This window comes from Protopterus annectens, chromosome 4.part1 (assembly GCF_019279795.1).
Source record: "Protopterus annectens isolate FY-2018-M chromosome 4.part1, PAN1.0, whole genome shotgun sequence".
NCBI classification, from domain to species: domain Eukaryota; kingdom Metazoa; phylum Chordata; order Ceratodontiformes; family Protopteridae; genus Protopterus; species Protopterus annectens.
In genome coordinates, this window is record NC_056734.1 from 3,501,329 (window position 1) to 3,521,529 (window position 20,201).

A 20,201-nucleotide genomic window follows, 5' to 3' on the forward strand; every position below is an offset into this window, starting at 1 on the left:
ATTATACATAATTGAAAAGTTTTTGTATTTGTAGCCGAAAATGTATGGACATCATACCTGCAGTCACAGATGATGAGTCAGGATTACCACCACGGCTTCCTTTTTTCCCTGGGATGGGAGCATTAAATCAAAGTGCCTGTACTTAACCTTATAATAGTAGGGCTTCCCGCTTCTCCTTTGTGGTACTTTTTCTGCAAAGTCTGCATACTCTATTAAGCAAATAAGAAAGCAGTACACAAAACATGGAACAAAAAAACAAAAGTTAGCATAAAATGTAAAATATATTGTGTTTAATTCAATACAGTAAGCGCTTTCACTAGATAGCTTCATCAGACCATGAAAATGAACTGGTCACAAGTCATATAAATATTTAAAACAGCCAATCACATCTCATTGTGAAGTTGCATCACACCATACATGATATTTAAAGCACATATTAAATAAATTACTGGCAAAAAATCATTCACTGCCTATACTAAAAGGTACAAAACATATAGAAATGAAAAGGCAATTAGCATACATTCAAACTCGCATAGTCATATTCAAGCATATATTAAATAGGAACTTCAAGAAGTTATATAATAATAATAATAATTTCCATCACTTTAACAAACACCAGGATAGTGAAGGACTATAAAAAAGGATATCAACATGTGCGGGAAAATCTCATATTAATGGCAGATGAATAAACACAAAACAGTGACTCAACACAAACAGTATATGCACTTTGATGAAGAAATACAAATGTGTATATAAAAAATGCGTGCAAGTCCAATCACATGTACCATAATGCGACTCTAATGGAGTGCTACTCAAAGTAATAACAAACACTCATTAACTGTCTTACAAGATATATGCTATGTTTACAAATAGCAACTCAATATGATAAATTTCATAACACATGAGTAAACGAAAACCTGTAAAAACAGGGTTGACAAATAAAAACAAAATATTCGCTCATATAAAAACATATGAACGGATACAAAACTGCCAATATCTATACGTTTATAAATGAATACGGTTGTGAATGAAGGCACTTAAAGCTAAACGCATATACCAAAGTGCAGTTCTGGATAACTGCCGCTTAGAATAAAATCACTAACATTAATAAACAAACCAGAAACTATAAAGCACATATAGTGAGTGTAAACAGGAACTTATGATAGAATAATCATAACACCTAAAAGAGAACGCAACTACGGGGGTAGGACTGATAAGTGAGAGCAGAGTATCAAATGGCATCTCCAATAAAGTCTCATAAGAGGAAGTCTAGCCTTAAACATCTACTGTAATAAGATATGCTAAACGTAATGTAACACTAAGATCTAAAGGTACTGTTATGCCATGGTACAACTCTACATAACTAGAACCATGGTGGTAAAAAACTATAGTCAGGACATAATATAAGATAGATGCCATAGTGCCACTCAACGTGGCTAGAGACCAAGATTTTGATAAGTGATATGCAACAGTATAAACCAGTATTAACTCATGTATATATATATACCAAAATAAACAAAATCAACGCATCATAAAATATCAGTCTACATTCCTTTATGTGAGCATCTCTAATATATGAATACAAAGTGCCTATAGGTGTTAATGGCACTGAACAAAGCTAACGTTGTACAGCTACAGATAACTTTCTCTGTTTCAGAGTAGGTTTGAGGGACGCCCTCTCATTAAGGCCTCTCTTTATGTGCTCTCAATCTAAGAATACATCTAACCTCCTTGTTCTCGGTAACATTCCTAATATCTCCCTCACGCACTGTTGAAATAATTTCTTCAATAACCATAAATTTAAACTGATGGTCAGTTCCAGCCACATTCACATGCTTGGACAAGGCATTCTTATTATATTTGATCCTAATGCTATACAGATGTTCCCTCATCCTTTATCAGAGTGTTTGGTTGGTCTTGCCAACATAAAAGGATTTACAGAGCTCAAAGACAGCTAGCTAAACAACATTTTGCGTTCTGCAATCCGCTTGCACCCAATTCAAACCTCTGACCAGAATCTGGATGTATGAAAACACTGGTGGTATCTATAAAGCCACAAAAATTACATTTGCCACAGGGGTGGGTACCCATTTCACCATCTCTGACTCTATCATTTCTATTACTGTAGCAAAGTAATCTTTTAAGGTTATGTTTATTCTTAAACAGAAATGTCGTTTCATCACCGACTATACTTCTAACTTGTGGGTCAGTGGTAAGGACTCTCCAATTCTTCCTGATAATATCTGATATTGGTTTAATATCAGTAGAAATGTACATGGATATTTTCAGCTTATCAGATCATTGTATCTCTGAGTGTTGCTTATCTATGACAAGGAGAGGCGAGAAGTAGGGTTTCGCCCTATCCTTCCTCAACTCATCCAAGTCAGCTAAATTCCTTTCTAACTCCTGTTGTGTTTAACCTCTATATGTCAACATGTTCTTAAGTGTGGATAACTCGTGCTGGAATCCCTCTTCTGTGGCATTTAATCTTGACACTCTCATGCCTTGTCCCTTAGTAACATGTTTCTATAACACTTCTTTCTGTATACACCTGTATTGATCATCCCATTCCTGAGTCTCTCTACAAAAACATCTAAATATTCTACTCTCAGTTGTGAAAAGTTTATAGCGAACTCTCATTTAAAGCTGATAAAAATTCAGCCAATCCCTCACTGGATCCTTTCCACACCAGGAAGAGGTCATCGACAAAATGTCGATAAAACATAACATGTCTGGAGTATAACTCCATATTGAACAAGACTTCTTCCCACGTAGCCATAAACATGTTAGCGTAGCTATTGACACGTGAAGTGCCCACAGCTACGCCATCACACTGTAAAAAGATGTCACCATCAAATGTAAAGGCATTGTTTTCTAGTATGGTTTCCAGGAGCAAACTGATAAGATTGATCTCTTCATGGTTGAACTCAGTGAGTGTTTAAATACCTCTGTACTGCCAATATCCCCACCTCATTGAGTATTATAGTAAAAAAGGATTATACATCTAGTGTAACAAAATAAGAGTCATAATCTGCTGTCACTGAATTACTGTACTGATCTAGATCTATTACAAAATGTTTAGTATCTTTAAGAATATAGATGTTTCTATTCAATATAGGCCTTAGTTGTTTCTCAACATATAACGGAAAAGGCTCAGTGAGCCATCCCCTTCCAGCCACTGTGGGCCTCATGGGTGGTCTCTGTCCATCCTTATGTATTTTAGGCAGCCCTTGTATAGAGGGCAACAAGGGGTGATCAACCTTCAAAAATGTATATAAGTTGGTGTCAGTAATGTCACTCTTTAATAAGTCTTCTAACATAAACAAGACCCTGTCATGCAAACCATGAACCTTCTGTGAATCAATGCGACTATAAAGTTGCACATCACTCAACATCCTATGCATACTCTCTACATAATCACGTCTGTTCATAACTGTGGGCCCTCTTTTGTCTGCAGGCCTATTAGCAATTGAAGCATCTAACTGAAGCCTCCTGAGAGCACAATACTCTCTATAACGTATGTCCCTTTCTACTATTCCTTTCAGGTATATTTTTATTCCTGTTACCATAGAACTCGTATAGATCGTCCTCAACCATCTTACTAAAAGCCTCAACTAAGGGGTGGGGGTTGGTCATGTACAAAGTAGGTCTATGAAACGTGTTCAGATTATCAAAAGCAGCATTAAATTTTTAACATAACTTTTCTGCTATAATATTTAATGTCCAGCATAGTATCAGTAATATCACTGCATGTGGTAGGAATAAGAGAGTCCTTTGTTCAGTACACTTAGCTCCTCATTGTCTAATACTCAATTGGAAATATTCCAAACTAAGGACCCCCCACCTGGCTCCACATTTTCTTCAAAGATTGGTTCGATTGCGCCTCTTTTGAAAGTTTTTTTCTTTTTTGCCTTCTCCGACTCTGAGAGCGGGTCCTAATTGGGCCCTAGTCGGTGTTGATAGGGAGTGGAAAATGGGGAAAGGCAACACAAGTAGAAGAAGCAGAAGATGTATTATTGGCAATAGTTCTATTATTCAGAGCACTTTTGGGACGTACAGCACTCAGTTGCTGTAGACCCTGTCCATCCACTGACGTGGCACTGTTATGCAAATGAGTGTCTAAAATGGTTCCCCTGGACTGGTTAGGTGCATCAAAAACAACATTAGAGGTGGAGGCACCTAAAGGTGAAGCTGCAATTCCCAGTTCCCTGTGACTGGCATGCGTCTCATTTCTAGCCACTGTATTGGAATTAACGGAAGTAGTTACAACAGCCCCAGCTATAGCAGTAATATATTTTTTTTAACTCTGGTAGTTCTGATATCAAAAGGATTAGCATTCTGTGCACCATGGACATTCTCACCACTAGGCCAGGTGAAAACATGCCCTCTTTCAAAGTCACATGTCCCCCTGTCTTTTTTTTTTCTTTTTTCTGCTGTATGAGTCTTTTGTCAAAAACTATGATTCCATCGATCATAGTTAAGACACGATCTAACAATGCATGTGGAAACCTTGCATATAGTCTGTCTTGCTGCTCCTTAATAGAGGACCTTAATGATTTCTCTTATTCTCTTCCGGTTTAAAATATTCATTAAGTAGACTCATATATTTAAGGCTCACCTCTAAATTCAGTTGTTGCCAACTAGCTAACAACTCAGGGTATTATACCCCGTAAGTCGGCATTTTCAACACCCTTAGTCCTTTCAGCACAATCTTGCGATTAATGCATACTTCAAAATGCTGCCTCTGCATTTGTAGGCTCTTCAGTTTTAAAAAATCCCTCTCCAACGTATCAATTGCTTGTCTGAGGGCTTCGGAATTTGTTGCTTCCACTATGGTAATGGAATCCCCAGGCAAAGTATAGTATAGCATCAAGGGATTAACCTCAGTATGGATATGGATGCAGGCCAAGAACCTTTCTGGAATACTCCTCACTGCCTCTGCAGGCCTTCCAGGTCTATAATCCAACTCCACATCCACTACATTACCATCAGCTATGTTCCTTCTGGGTGCAGGTAAAATATAAACAATTAAAATGATGCAAAGTAATAATACCGCACTGTAAAGGATAAATGTGCAACTGCCCTCCGGAAAAAATAGCACAAGTCACGTAATAAGTAAGAAAGCCGTCCACAAAACATGGAACAAAAAAACAAAAGTTAGCATAAAAAGTAAAATATATCCGTGTTTAATTCAATACGGTATGCACTTTCACTAGATAGCTTCATCAAACCATGAAAATGAACTGGTCACAAGTCATATAAATATCTAAAACATCCAATCACATCTCATTGTGAAGTTGCATCACAACTCAAGTCGGCTCATTCTGTATGTGAAAACTTAAAAATACATGATATTTAAAGCACAATTAAATACATTACTGGCAAAAAATCATTCACTGCCTATACTAAAACTTATAAAACATATAGAAATGAAAAGGCAATTAGCATACATTCAGACTCGCATAGTTATATTCAAGCATATATTAAATAGGAACTTCAAGAAGTTATATAATAGTAATAATTCCCATCACTTTAACTAACTAGTGAACCATATCAGAAAGTTAAAACAAACATAAAAAAATGTCCTTAAACATTTCAAAACCATAACAGACTATGCACCTATGACTGATCTAAAATCAGTGCCATCTAAAAAAAAATGTACAGACGCTAGTTAGTGAATACAAATATATATATAAAAAAGTGCACTTAACTTCTTGGGTCCATGGTGGCAGCAATCATCTTAGTCCCCCTGGTGAAGTATCACATGAGGCTGCTTCATTGGCTCCTGGCATCACAGTGGTCACTTCTAACCCACCCCATGTCTCATCCAGTCCTAGTAACGAACCACTGCAAGAAAGATTTATCGTGGTGGATGAAGCCAGAAGAGAATTTATGGAATCGTCCCTGCTGCCCCTCTCTGCCCAAGGCTGTAGTGACTACGAAAGCTTCCCTGATGGAGAGTGGGGGGGGGGGCATTTTCAGGGAAAGAGTCTCCAAGGCAGCTGGTCCCCATAGGAGGCCAATCTGCACATCATTGTCCTAGAACTGAGGGCAGTGCTTTTAACGTTGCAAGCATTTCAGTCTTCCCTTCCTTCAGGGACAATTGCTATCCAGTCAGACAGCATGTTCATCGTCTGGTACATCAGCAACCAGGGGGAGCCGGATCCTACCCACTATGTTAGGAAGCTCCGAGTGTGACAATAAGCAATAGTCTCCAACCGCTTTCTAATACCAACGCATATTCCAGGGAATTCTAACATGATTGCGAACAAACTAAGCAGGTGTATCCTTCAACTTCACGAGTGGTCTCTCAATCCCGACGTAGCGACGAGAATCTTTTGTTGATGGGTTCAGCTGTGTGGTGACCGCTTTGCCTCTCCCATGAACCACAAATGCAGCAGCTATTTTGTTCAAGTTCCCTCTCATGGGGAGTCCCCAAGATTGACACTTCACGATTGACCCCTGGGACTTTTGTATGCCTTCCCACCAATCCCTCTTAATTCCTCAGTAGTTTCTCAGGAAAGCCCAACAGTTGACAAGCAAAGTGATTCTCATTGCACCTTACTGGCCCCGTCAAGTCTGGTTTCCCTTTTTCTGGCCTTACCTGATTCATCGTCCGTGGACTCTGGATCCAACTTCAGACCTGTTATCTCACCCTCAGGGCTTGGTCTATCCCAACCATCAACATCTCAAGCTGACTGCTTGGTTTCTCCACTTCCAATAATTGTCAGGTTACACAATTTGCCTCCCCAGTACAAAAGATGCTTCTGGCTTCTCATAAACCATCCACCGGAAAAATTTACCTTGGCAAAATGGGAAAGATTTTCTGTTTGGTCGGATGCAAACTGTTTTGATCTCTTCTCGGCTCCAGTCAATAAGGTCCTGGAATTCTTAGCAACTTTATTTAAATTGGGAGCCTCAACTTCTGCTATTAGAGTACATTTAGCTCTGCCATTTCGAATTTCCATAACAGATTTGATGATCATTCCTTGATGTCTCACCGTCTTTGCAAAATGTTTAAGGGTGTTCTACATTTGAAGCCACCTTTCAAAGATCTTCTAGTGCCTTGGGATTTAACCATGGTTTTGCAATGTTTAGTTCGTCAGCCCTTTGAGCCAGCAGCGACCTGTGACCTCAAGTTTCTATCCTGGAAGACCCTTTTCCAAGTAGCTATCACTTGTAGGAGAATTTCAGAATTATAGGCTTTGTGTGTGAAGCATCCATATGTCATTTTCCCCAAAGAAAGGGTATCACTCAGAACTAATCCCGCCTTCCTTATTTCCTAAAGTGGTATCAAACTCCAGTATCAATCAGACCGTAGACTTCCCAGTCTTATTTTCAAAATTTTCAAACAGAGGAGATATTGTTTGCATTTGTTGGACGTCCACAGACAGTTACATTTTTACTTTGACAGAACAGAATCCTTTAGAAAATCAGACCAACTATTTCTCCCCTTAAGTACTAGATTGAGCAAACCACTTCCAAAGGTCACTTTGTCAAAATGGTTGAGACTGCGTTACTTTTATATACAGTCAGAATAAACTTGATCTACCAACAAAAATTGGAGCTTATTCCACAAGATATGTTTCCACTTCAGTAGTCTTCCACTCCAGAGCTTCCTATGGAAGACATATGTGCAGCCGCAACTTGGGCTAACCCTCATACCTTTATCACTTGTTACAAATTAGATATGGTCTCCAGGGGAAGAGCATCTTTTGGCTCTATTGTGCTTAGGAATATCCTTCCTTAAGGCCACCCAAGATCTAAAGTAGCTGGGGACACTGTCCCATCACCCAAGAATGAATGAAGATTGACGACATGGGCAACTTGGGCTAACCCTCATACCTTTATCACTTGTTACAAATTAGATATGGTCTCCAGGGGAAGAGCATCTTTTGGCTCTATTGTGCTTAGGAATATCCTTCCTTAAGGCCACCCAAGATCTAAAGTAGCTGGGGACACTGTCCCATTACCCAAGAATGAATGAAGATTGACGACATCAGATAAAGAAGTTATATTCTTACCATAACGTCCCATCTGTATTGATCTTCATTCATTCTTGATACCCCACCCTCCTGCCCCCTCCAAAGACTCCTGGAGGTTCGGATCTAGTCCTGGGATACTAATAAGGTTGTTGCTCAGACAGAGCTTCCATTTTTCTTTATAATAGGCAAACTGGATCTGAGGTAAAGGGAAGAGAGGCAGTATGGGTAAAGCCTTAGCTCGAGAGTTTTTGGCTGGAGTGAGCTAGTGTAACAGCCGCGTCTATTCTGAGGGTTCGAAACCGAACCCGTCAGTCAATAATGAATGAAGATCGACAACACAGATGGAACGTTATGGTAAGAACATAACTTCATTTTTTGTTTGACCTCCTGTACAAGTAGTTAGCACTGTATTATACTTGGGCATCTGTTTTTTGTACCCAAGACTGAGCAAATAGACTCTGTTGAGCTTAACATTAATAAAAAGCTCTTTACAGTAATGCAAGATATACAATAAATTGATTGCAGATAAATACAAAGCAAAGTATGCAGTAAGTGAGTGATACACATTGACAGTTGGGTGATCAATAAATTTCAAAAACCGTAAAGAAAAGTGTGTGTGTATATATAATACATATATATATATATATATATATATATATATATATATAAAATGTATGTATCTATATATAAATGTATATATGTATACACATAGAACAGTGTAAACTGTTCAACAGTTGTATATATGTATAGATATATAGATACATGTATGTATATGTGTGTGTATGTGTGTGTATATATATATATATATATATATATATATATATATATATATATATACTAAGAAATGAACTTCATGACAATAACAGCATTCAAAAAATAGTAAATCACGCCAACATCTCTTGTAGTACTTGCGCTTTCGTCTTATTTATTATCAAGACTTCTTCAGAAAGACATGTTTCATAACTATGAGCAACCATTTTCACTTCCTTTAAATACATTAGTTCTAGCAGGCCATTTAAATTAGCAGTTCCTTTCCAATAGTAAAGTGTGAACAAGCAGGGTGCTGTGTGCATTTTCATTAACATTACAATTGCAGTTACATAACGTAAATTGGTCAGACAGTAATAGCCTTGTGGTGCCGTGTGCATACTAATAGGGATTATGTGCAAAAAGGGATTGTGTGCAAAAGCAAAAACTTTATTTAAAATATGGGGGAACCTGGAAAGATGAGAGTCATGCTGTGATAATTCTAATATAAACACGTAACTTATGAGTCCCTGCCTCCAAAGGTAAGTAAAGGAGTGCATGGACAAAAGTGGAGGAGTCAGGTAGAGAGTCCTACTATGCTTGTGTATCAGTGTGTGACGTCTTTTTTGTCTGGAAGGGGGACAGACTTTCTCTGAGCAATTTTCTGGAAACCCTTTTCCAGAGTCTGGACTTCCTGACCCTCACGGTAGGACATATCGGAACCACCACTCAATTCCTGGATATCCATCTCACTATAGACCCGGAAAATGGACAGTTTGACTCCAACATCTACCGCAAGCCCACTTTCTGGAATAACTATCTAGAGTTCAGCAGCCAGCATCCCCATTTCATGAAAAAGAATATTGTAAAAGGACAATTCATCCGGTTATCCAGACTAATTTTTAGGGACGAGGTTTTCATCAAGAAGGTTTTTACCTCAGAAACTTGTTCTTAGAAAGAAAATACCCAGAGTATTTAGTGGACAACCTGTTCCAAGAGATCATACAGCACAGACAATCCAGGTACCCACTAATCCTGAAAAAGGGATTCACAGCAAGGGCACAGAACGGACCAAACAGAAAGGACTGGGTGTCAAGTTTCCCCCTTCCAATTTCCACGGATATGTTTGGAATCAGAGGGGTCCTCACCAACAATTGGGACATCTTGGAAGGAGAAAAAGGTCTGACAAAGTTACTTGGGACATCCCTGAACTTCTGTTTTAAACGAACCTCTTCTTTTGGTGGTGCGTTCAAGAGGAATAAAAGCCCATCCCCACAGAGCTAATTATCAACAGAACCTGGAATGTCTGACTGTGGCAAGTGTGTCGCCTGTGTACACATACGAAAAGACAACAACGTCACCTTCCCGCACTGCAACAGAACTGTCAGGCTACATGACCACTATGACTGCAACACAAAAAATGTAGTCTACTGTGCTTTCTGCGAACACTGCGGGAATTTTTATATCAGCAAAATGAACAGAAAGCTGAGTAGCCGTATTAAAGAACACAATGCAGCAATACACAAACAGGACAGTTTGAATGCCTTGGCTAAACACAGTGCTATTTGCCCAAACTTCACAGGATTCAAATTCACAGCGCTGGAAAAAAATAACAGAATTTGTTGGGGACATGGACACATTCCTGCAAGTCCGGGAATTAAAATGGCAGAACTGAGAGATGATGTCTATCCAGGTCTCAATGAGACACTGAACATTAAATGTGCACTTCAGTGGTATAGAGACTGAAATGTGATAGGGTTTGAAGAATTGTGCAAGAGGATTTAATGTGTATATGGATTTACAACTGTACAAGTGAATATAATGTGTTTCCTCTCTCTGTCTCTCTCTCTGACTTTTGCCTCCCCCCTACACACACGATCCCAGTCACCAGGCTAGCCCCTGCTGACCCCACCAACAACCCCCCCAGTCTCACTTTTCACGCAGCCATTCAAGGGGTGATACCATCTGCAATGACAGTCTTCTGGGACACACTGTTATTCATATTCTCCTACCCATCAAACCCCAGCTCCACACTCCTTGTCATGGGTGGCCGCCTAACAGTCCCCCCCCTCAAGTCCACACCGTATTCCTCACACTCCCCCATCAGGTGGCATACCCACACATTTCTCTACACACACACTGGTACACAAGCATAGTAGGACTCTTCTACCTGACTCCTCCACTTTTCTCCATGCACTCCTTTACTTACCTTTGGAGGCAGGGACTTATAAGTTACGTGTTTATATTAGAATTATCACAGCATGACTCTCATCCTTCCCGGTTCCCCCATATTTTAAATAATTTTTTTGCTTTTGCACACAATCCCTTTTTGCACACGATCCCTATTAGTATGCACACGGCACCACAAGGCTATTACTGTCTGACCAATTTACCTTGTGTAACTGCGATTGTAATGTTAATGAAAATGCACATAGCACCCTGCCTGTCCACACTTTACTATTGGAAAGGAACTGTTGTTAATTTAAATGGCCTGGAAAGGAACTGTTGTTAATTTAAATGGCCTGCTAGAACTAATGTATTTAAAGGAAGTGAAAATGGTTGCTCATAGTTATGAAACATGTCTTTCTGAAGAAGTCTTGATAATAAATAAGACGAAAGCGCTAAAGTACTACAAGAGTTGTTGGTGTGATTTACTATTTTTTGAATGCTGTTATTGTCACGAAGTTCATTTCTTAGTTAAAATTTCTTCTCTTCGTTCAATTTTTTTTGAGTGCAGTTAATTTTATATATGTATATGTATATATGTATATGTATATATATATATATATATATATATATATATATATGTATATATATATATATGTATATATATATATAGAGAGAGATAGGTATAGATATAGATACATGTATGTATAAATGCGTGTGTATACATATACCCATACCCACACACACACATGCATACAGCAGTGTAAACTGTTTCTTCAACAGTTGCAGCAAACATGTAAAAGGACATCACTGGGGATGAAAAAAAGTTAAACTTCTGGCTAGAAAATTCCAAAAGTATCAATAATTAAGACTGTTAATGTCTGTTTGACTTTTTTCACTGCTGTAGACAGACTGCAGTAACTTAGATTACTCCCCTTTCCAACAAGTGGTGCAGCTGTGTTTTGCCTTTCACCTCACTGTAATTTCAGTATAAAAAAGTCCAGCACTGATCATGATAAATTAGTGGAGCTGCATTTGGAGGAGTAGCAGGAGAAGTGGGATGAATCTGAAGAAGGTATGCCACACAGCCATTTTGGAGCCTGCTGTAAGTGTGTCTCATGAAAGTTGAGTTGAAGTTATGCAGCAAGGGAAGGAGCAGGAGATGGTGACAAGCCTGGCACAGGTAATGTTGCAGCATGGTGGGCCAGTGGATCCACACATGGCGGAGTATATGATGAAGCAGGATGCCTCTAAAGAGGATATATCACAGGACAATATTCTGGAATCTTCTTTGAAAGACTTTCAGAAAATAGCAAAAATGAGGCTCTCAGTACGGAGTAAAATAATCTAAGGGGAAACTTGCTTGGCTTAATAGAGATGGCTGGACCATGTTAAGATATATGAAAGAAACAGATTACAGAAATTAAATAAGGCCTAAAATGTTAGAAAGTTGGTAAAACAGGTTAATACTAATCAGGACTATTAAAAGAAACTTGTGATGTAACAGAAATAAATAGGATATACCATTGAGCAACTAAACTAATATCCAGTAGAGTTACCACAAAAATGTAGAGTAACAAAAGAAATGAAGAGAAAAAGCACAATGCCACCATGGAAGCATCAAATATAAAAAACTAAAACTAGGAGTATCGCTGTTAGAATACAGAAAAGGGAACTTATAGATACTCAGACATTTTTAGAAAGATAGATCCTAATCTGTTTTAACATTATTTGATGCTTTTACCCGATCTGTAATGCACTGCTGCCTACAGTAAACAACAACAAAAAAATGTATCAGCACAAGCAGAAAAACATAGACTGTGTACAGATATACAATATAGGCAAATCGTTGACAACCCAAAAAGGTTTTGTAGCGTATTGGGAAGTTAAGCAAAGGGAACAGAAGCTGTACCAAAAAAAGAAGAAATAGGCACATTTTGGAGAGTTATTTATAAAAACCCTGTTGAATATAGCAAAGATGCTGAATGGATAGAAGAACTAAAAGAAACAGCAAGGAGCTGTAATGTAAAGGATAATGAAATGGGATGAAGGAACAGCCAGAGAAACTGAGACAAAATTAAGAAAAGCTCCTAAATGGAATACCCCAGGTCCATATGCAGTACCTAACCTCTGGCTAAAGGTATTAACATGTTTACACACAGATTCAGCCCAGAGTAAGAATTTATTTACATGCATGCCCCAACCTGATCACCCTGAGTTAACAGGAAAAACGATACTCCACCTTAAGAGTGAGCCTGCAAGTCATCCTAAGAACTATAGACTTTTAGCATGCCTTCTGACAAAATACAAATTATATATTGGAATGGATGCAAACAGTCTGTAGTAATTTAGAGAAAAAAAACAATTTTGGCAATAGAACAAAAAGCTAATAATAAAACATTTGTCGGTAAACAAAGTTATAATAGAGAGTTGTAAAAATGAAAAGAATACAGGTATGGTAAGGATAGTTTTCAAAAACTATTTGACAACATCCCACACTTGTATAATGGAATGCTTACAGATTTATAACACCCTTCATTGACCAATTACATTACAGTGACTATGAAAAAGTTGTAAACCACTTTGCAACTCAGCCATGACAAAGGGCAATTTATTATCCCAGGGATAAAAATTCAGATGGGGAAATTCTAGTGCGATTCTTTGTCACTGTTGATGTTTCATCTTGCCTTAACCCATTAAGCAGCTTATTTACCAGATTAGTCTATAGCTACGGTTATAACTTCAAAAGCCAATCTTAAGACATCTCGCCTACTTTTTACGGATGACTTGTATAGCTCATCAGATGAGGAGCTGAAAGCATAACTACAAATAGTCAAAGCTTTTTTCAGATGATACAAGAGTGATATTTGGTCTTGAGAAAAGTACAACAGCAGCATTTAAGAAAAAGGAAAACTGCAACACCAAGAAAATATCAACCTGGTGCACGAATGTAATGTAAAGGAAAATTATCAGGAAGGAGTGTATAAACACTTGGTAATAGATGAAGGGTCAGCAGTAAAACATGAACAAATGAGAAGAAAACTCTGTAAGAAATACTTCAAAAGTCTAAAATTAATATTGAAAACTACCTTGACATCTAAGTTTGCTTTTCCTGTATTATAGCATTGGGGAGATTGGCCCCAAGAAGCTTTCAGTCAGTTGGACATAAAAGCAAGAAAAATGCCTATATACCAAGATTATGTATTTCTCATTCTGAAGGAGATACAGGCCTTCTTAAAATTTATTATATGTATTGATCTGTAATCAACGGATTGATGCGTATCGTTGTTTATTTTACATTTGTTTACCAGGAAAGTCCATCTAGTCAAGCTGTCCTTTCTCAGCGGAGGCCCAGGGAGAAAAGCTCCACATTAAAAACAAAAGTTTACACTGTAGTACAATTTTAGTTATACAGAAAGACAGATACTTTCATTAGGTATAGAGATATAAATCAAGCATATGATATTTCAGCAGAATAACATTTCAGCTCAGTATCTGCTGACTTTATCCGAGCCAAGCATAGCAAAACTTTTAAAACATGAGAAGTCCAAGATAACATCTTTGCTTAGTTTAGTAGAAACATTTTGAAGTCAAACAGGAATGGAAAAGTAGACAAAAATCAGACATCAACCGAATGTGCCAAGAAACAAAAGAAATGTAAGGAAGGGATTGGATGACTCGCACAGTTTTGGAAGGTCCACAAACTTGTATAGAGATCTTCTGGAGCAACCTCATGTTGACCAAGATTTGATGCAGGAACAGTTACAAATAGATGAACTGAAACCAAAAGATGAAAGGCCAATAATGACTGCCCAAGATAGTGATTTATGAACACTTGGTTTACAAAGTCTGTAGAACAAGTTTGGGAAGGTCTGTAGCATCAAAATTACTCTTATCTGGGGATATAACTTTGCTTATGACCATAAATAGGTCACATTAAAGGGACAAGAATGTATCTCAGCAAATTCCACTCCTGTGAAACAGGATTTCCATGCATGTGAAGCAGAGCTCTTACCTAACCCTATTCAAGAGAAACCTAAACCAGTGGATGGGAAATCAGTGCACTCCCAGTCCAGCACCTGTCTTACATGGGCAAAGGCAGCCTGTAAATCTTGCCCTAGTTTACGTATACCCTTTAAAATAGCTTCTAAGGCACATTAACTTGCAGGATGCAATTGCGGTGCTTGACTAGGCTTATAAAAACCCCAGTGGTCATTAACCTGGTGTAACCCTATGAAACAGATGGATGTAGGTTTTGTAAAACAGAACTGGAAACGGGTGCGCATCTTGTTGCTGGGTGTGATACACTCATGACTGAGGGTTTGTACCATGAAAGAGGCAATAATGTGGAAGATTGTTGCACTGGGAATTGTGCAAACACTACAATATAGAACGTGAATCATTGGAAACATGAGCCACAAAGCATTGTAGAGAGTGTTCTATCACGTGACATCACCTGTTCAAAAAATAAATGCAAGAAAACCAGATGTAGTGGTTTGGGAGAGGGGGACAAAAGTAGCATTGACTGAAATTGCTGTATCCATTGACTACAGTATCTTGCACAGAGAGAGAGACAAAGTCATAAAATACCAGGATTGACAAGCAGAAATGAGAATAATATGGAAGAAAGCCAGACAGTCTGAATAGTAGCAGCGCCATGACTAATAAAGAATTTACAGTTGTACTTAAGTATTCTACCAAAACATGTAACCCTATATGAACTGCAGGCGGAGGCAATTCTGGATATGTTGCAAGTACTGATAAGAGCATCAAAGACTGAAGCGATACTGATTTTCATGAACTTTAACCATGCTCTGTATTGGGACTGGGTTCCATTCCTGACATAGTATTAGAAACCCAAAACACTTGGATAAATTAAACTGAGATATCCTAACTACTCCTAAAGTTTTCCAGTTACTTTTATCGTGTGGCAAATTTGAGTAATTTTGTATATTTTTTATGTCATGACTACGTTTCTTATGTTCGCCAGATTGTTTGGCTGTAGCATGTACATTTGGATCAAAGCATTGCAAGTTGTGCATGTAGAATCTAGTTTTAACATAAGAGGGTAATGTAAAGCCTTCTCATCCATCTCCAGTGTTTACTACTGAGTTGGTGACCTGATTGAGACAGCTTAAAAAAAAATGGCTGATTGTATACATGTATAGAGTAGCAGCAGAATTTGAGTGTTGCACTCAGCAGGTATGCTGACTAGCTATAATCTCTCCCCCCCGTAAAACAAGATTTCTTATTATACTTTTATTTTTTTCTGTCAAGAAAGAATGGGGTGAGGTGCAGCCTTTCTTTGTGGATCACCCTTCATCTGCACTGGTGAATGCTAAGTCTTGACGAAGGGTGGATGCCTAATTCATAATTGCTCTGAAAAGAACTTTCACAGCTGATCACCATCTGGAGGCTGAGAATATTTATGCACTGTTTTGTGTGCTAACAGAAATGCTGTCAACTGCATAATATCTGCAGCATTAGGGACCTTTCTTGGTAGTTTCTGACTCATTTTACGACAGCCTTATGGATACTTTGAATATTTTAGAATGTTTGATTTTTTTTGCATTTGACATGGAAGTATTTCACCAACCTGAAGCAGGCTGGAGATCCATATTGCAGTAGTGGTATAAAAGAGCTAGCAAGCTCAGGGGTTAGATGTATTGCTATATTTGTGGTGTTCCTGTAACATATGCACCCCAAACGTGAGAGAGAAAGATAAAGCCTTCTGGCTACCCCAATAAAGGTTCCCTCATATGTTTGGTGATACTGTAAGAATTTTGTCATGTACATACATGTTCACTTTGTGAACAAGTGCAGTTGTTAGAAGTAGGAATATGACTGTTTAATTTGTGTACCTAAAGTAATTGGTTTATTAGCAGTCTATAACCTTCTCATCAATTTACTTTGCATTGTTATGTAATTTTGAATCTTTATAGCATACATTGGCTGATGTCTGGGTACAGAAAACCTCAGAGATGGATACAAGTCAACAGTATCACTGTCGCACACACCTGGGACATCTGCTTAGTCATGGAGACTTAGTTTTAGGGTATGTACCTTTTATTGTTATATGCTGACTGTATTCCCTCAGAGTGTTTTCTTGCCTTTGTTTTTTTTTTTTTTTTTAAAGAAAGAGTTACATTGCTATTTTTTGCTGTCCATAACTAATATTATTGTTGCAGTTCACTATAATAAATTGCTGTCATTAAAACCCAGTTGCAATAAGTGTATTTTCTTTGATTGCATAACCCTTAGGCTTCTTATGGCTGGCTACAGAATAGAATATTAAGGAAGTTAAGTTTTAGGGATGCCTAGATTGTTTAGTATCTGCAGTAATACAGACAGTCTAACCCTTGTGTTCAGTTATCCTGATACCTTTTCTGCTTGCCACCCATTGATGCATTTTTTCTGAATAGGGCTGAGCTTTGGACAGTCAGCTAAAATGTGCATTTTGCTCTAGTATGGTCTCCACATCTGCTCAGTCACTGTCTTCCTTCACAGTGCAGAGTCTGTGATCACTACATCATTCCTAACCAGGATATTGCAGGAGCGCTGTCACAAGGCCCAGCTCCTGAAAATTGTCTCTGAGAACTTTGTCGTTATGCAGTGTAAGCAAGTTTAACATGAAGAGTCATGCTATGCATTATCTTTAGTCAAATACGTGCCTGCCCTGTACTGGAAAGTGACTGTGATATTCCCCCAAAGGAGTAATCCTTGCAGTCTAAGGACCACTTACTAAATTGGTCTCTGACCCTTCTGTTGACAGCAGATTACACTGTATATGCCAGTTATGTAGTTTTCCTAGCTTCCTGATTTCTGCATTTAGTAAATGAAAGCAAACTTGTTTTGCTTTGCGCATCTTTAATTGCTTTGTACTAGCTGTAGACTGATTTACTGCGGTGGTGGTGCTTTTGCTGTAGACTGATTTACTGCGGTGGTGGTGCTGCAGCAGCGTTGTCACCTCACAGTTAGACATTGCCCGTTCGATTCTCAGTTAGAGCGTCTTCTGTGTGGCGACATGCGTGAATGGGCATTCCTTCGTTGAAGGTTGTGCGTTAGGCCTGGCAAGCCAGCACGTAAAAATCTACTGCCAATCATTAGCGGACCGGAGTTCCGCTGTGGCGACCCCTAACTGGGAAAAGCCGAAAGCCACAATAACAACTTGCTGTAGACTGATTTGCTGTATGTAAGAATTGACCTGAGCCTGGGAGGGTCACTATAGTAGAATGTATTGCTAAATGTCCCCTCACTTTGGTCTCCACTTACACACAGTCACCATCTTCCTTCGCAGTGCACATGTGTCGTATGTTATTACATCTGTATGTGTTCTAAGACTATGTAGAACAATGAAAAGATTTTGGTAGTGTATTGTATTTGTATCAATTTTATTCAAGTCAGATAAACTTTGTGTATTGAGCCTGTGCCTTTTTAACAAGTATGTATGTAATGTCAGTTACTGTTGCGTTGGTATGTATAACACTGTTCACAAAGTGATGGATTTATGTTGTGCGTATAAGTATAGTGCTGTGCTATGATAATTTGGTCTGTGCAGCTCTATACACTGTATTACTGTAATTCTCCCAGTATACCTCCTGCTAAACTTGTTTTGATTTTACATTCATAAGCCTTCTTAGCGTCTCTGTACTCATTCTCTTGCTCTGACTTACCACTGTCCTCCATCTCTAGGAATAAGTGTTATCTTTATTGCCTCAGTGTAATAAAACAGTTTTAGTAGAGTTTTCTTTTCTTTCCATTCTGAGCCTGTGGTCACTACAGCCAACCCTGACAACCACAATATAGCTGGAGCTCTGCCACAAAGCCCAACTCCCAAAAACTTTCACTGAGAACTTTGTTATTGTGTAGTGTAAGCTAGTTTAACACGAAGAGCCTTATTTTGTATTAACTTTAGTCAAATATGTTCCTGCCCTTTGTTTGAAAGAGCGTGTGATATTCCCTACAAAGTGGTAGTCTTTGCAGTCTAAGGACTACGTACTAAGATGGCCACTGTCACTTCTCTTGATTAATAGATTACACTGTATATGCCAGTGTCTTAGTCTCCCTAGCTTCCTGATTTCTGCATTTAGTAAAAGAAAGAAAACCTGTTCTGATTTATGCCTCCTTGTCAGTTGCTTTGTACTGCCTATCAACTGATTGCTCTCTGTAATAATTGACCTGAGGGTGGGAAGTCTGCTTTTCTACCCCCAATTTCTAACCACCCCTTACTCTGCCATTATACTTTCCGCATACACATTTCACTTGTGAACACCCATTTATAACCATCCCCAAACAACCTTCCTAGTATTATGCAAACATTTCTGTTTTTTTCCTTTTTCCCAATTTTCGTCTGACATTTAGCATCATTTCCAGTGACATTTCTCCCTCCCATACTGCATTGCACTATATTCATTCATTGTCAGATGCTTCCCCAACAGCTCATCTATTCTACTTTCCCCAAATAAACCCATACTACTTCCTATCTTTACTACATCCTCATTCTCTATCACTTCAAATCCCTCTGTTTCTCACATTTCAGAAACATAAAAGAATTTACCAGGACAACCAAACTCGCTTTCTTCATAGAAAATACTTCCTAACACCTACCTTCTACTAGTTTTCAGGCTCCACCACTGCTAAATAACCTATAGCATTGATTCGTACTTCCCCACTACCTGGTATTAATAAAGTACGGTCCTTTTATTGGTCATGCTGCTCCTCTGCTTATCCTCTCTTCTCCTCCTACTGAGCTATTTTTCATACTACCATGGTTCAGTAATACCTCTCAACATCTCTCTAACTCTGTCCCAATCACCTATACATACATCCTCCCTAAATTCCTCACAGATTGCACCAAACCTGTTTAATGATGCCCCTCACATTTACTCCAAATACAGACTGATTAGCCCCATTTCAACTCAAATAAAATTAAGTGGTAAAAATACTCTCCAAAAAACAAAAATCAGTAATACCTGTATATACTAAAATCCTCCCAGGAGGAGACATTCACCATAATCCTGGCACCACCTATCACAACCATTGTCAGAAAAGACCTGTGGCTGACCAAGTTTGTGGACGACTGTAAGTTGGGTGCTGCCATTGACTCCTCAAATTATGTTAACATACTACAAGAGGGCTTCACAGCAATAAATGACTGGTGCCAAAGTCACCGCTTAAGTTGAATGCAAAAAAAGTATTATCATACCTGCAAAAACATGGCCCCTACTGATTACCACATCAGCGGCAACCCCCTAAGCACACAACGAGACCTGGGTACACAATCTCACATTTGATCATCATGTA

The 20,201-nt window shown here is 38.5% G+C and overlaps 1 protein-coding gene across 1 annotated transcript in view; it reads left to right on the top strand.

The window, feature by feature from the left end:
• Positions 1–20,201, top strand: part of NMD3 (NMD3 ribosome export adaptor) — a 761,058-nt gene that overhangs the window by 568,755 nt on the left and 172,102 nt on the right. Inside the window, exon 12 of the mRNA XM_044069978.1 lies at positions 16,841–16,953. Coding sequence (XP_043925913.1) covers positions 16,841–16,953 — 113 coding nt within the window. The remainder of the gene's footprint in view (positions 1–16,840; positions 16,954–20,201) is intronic.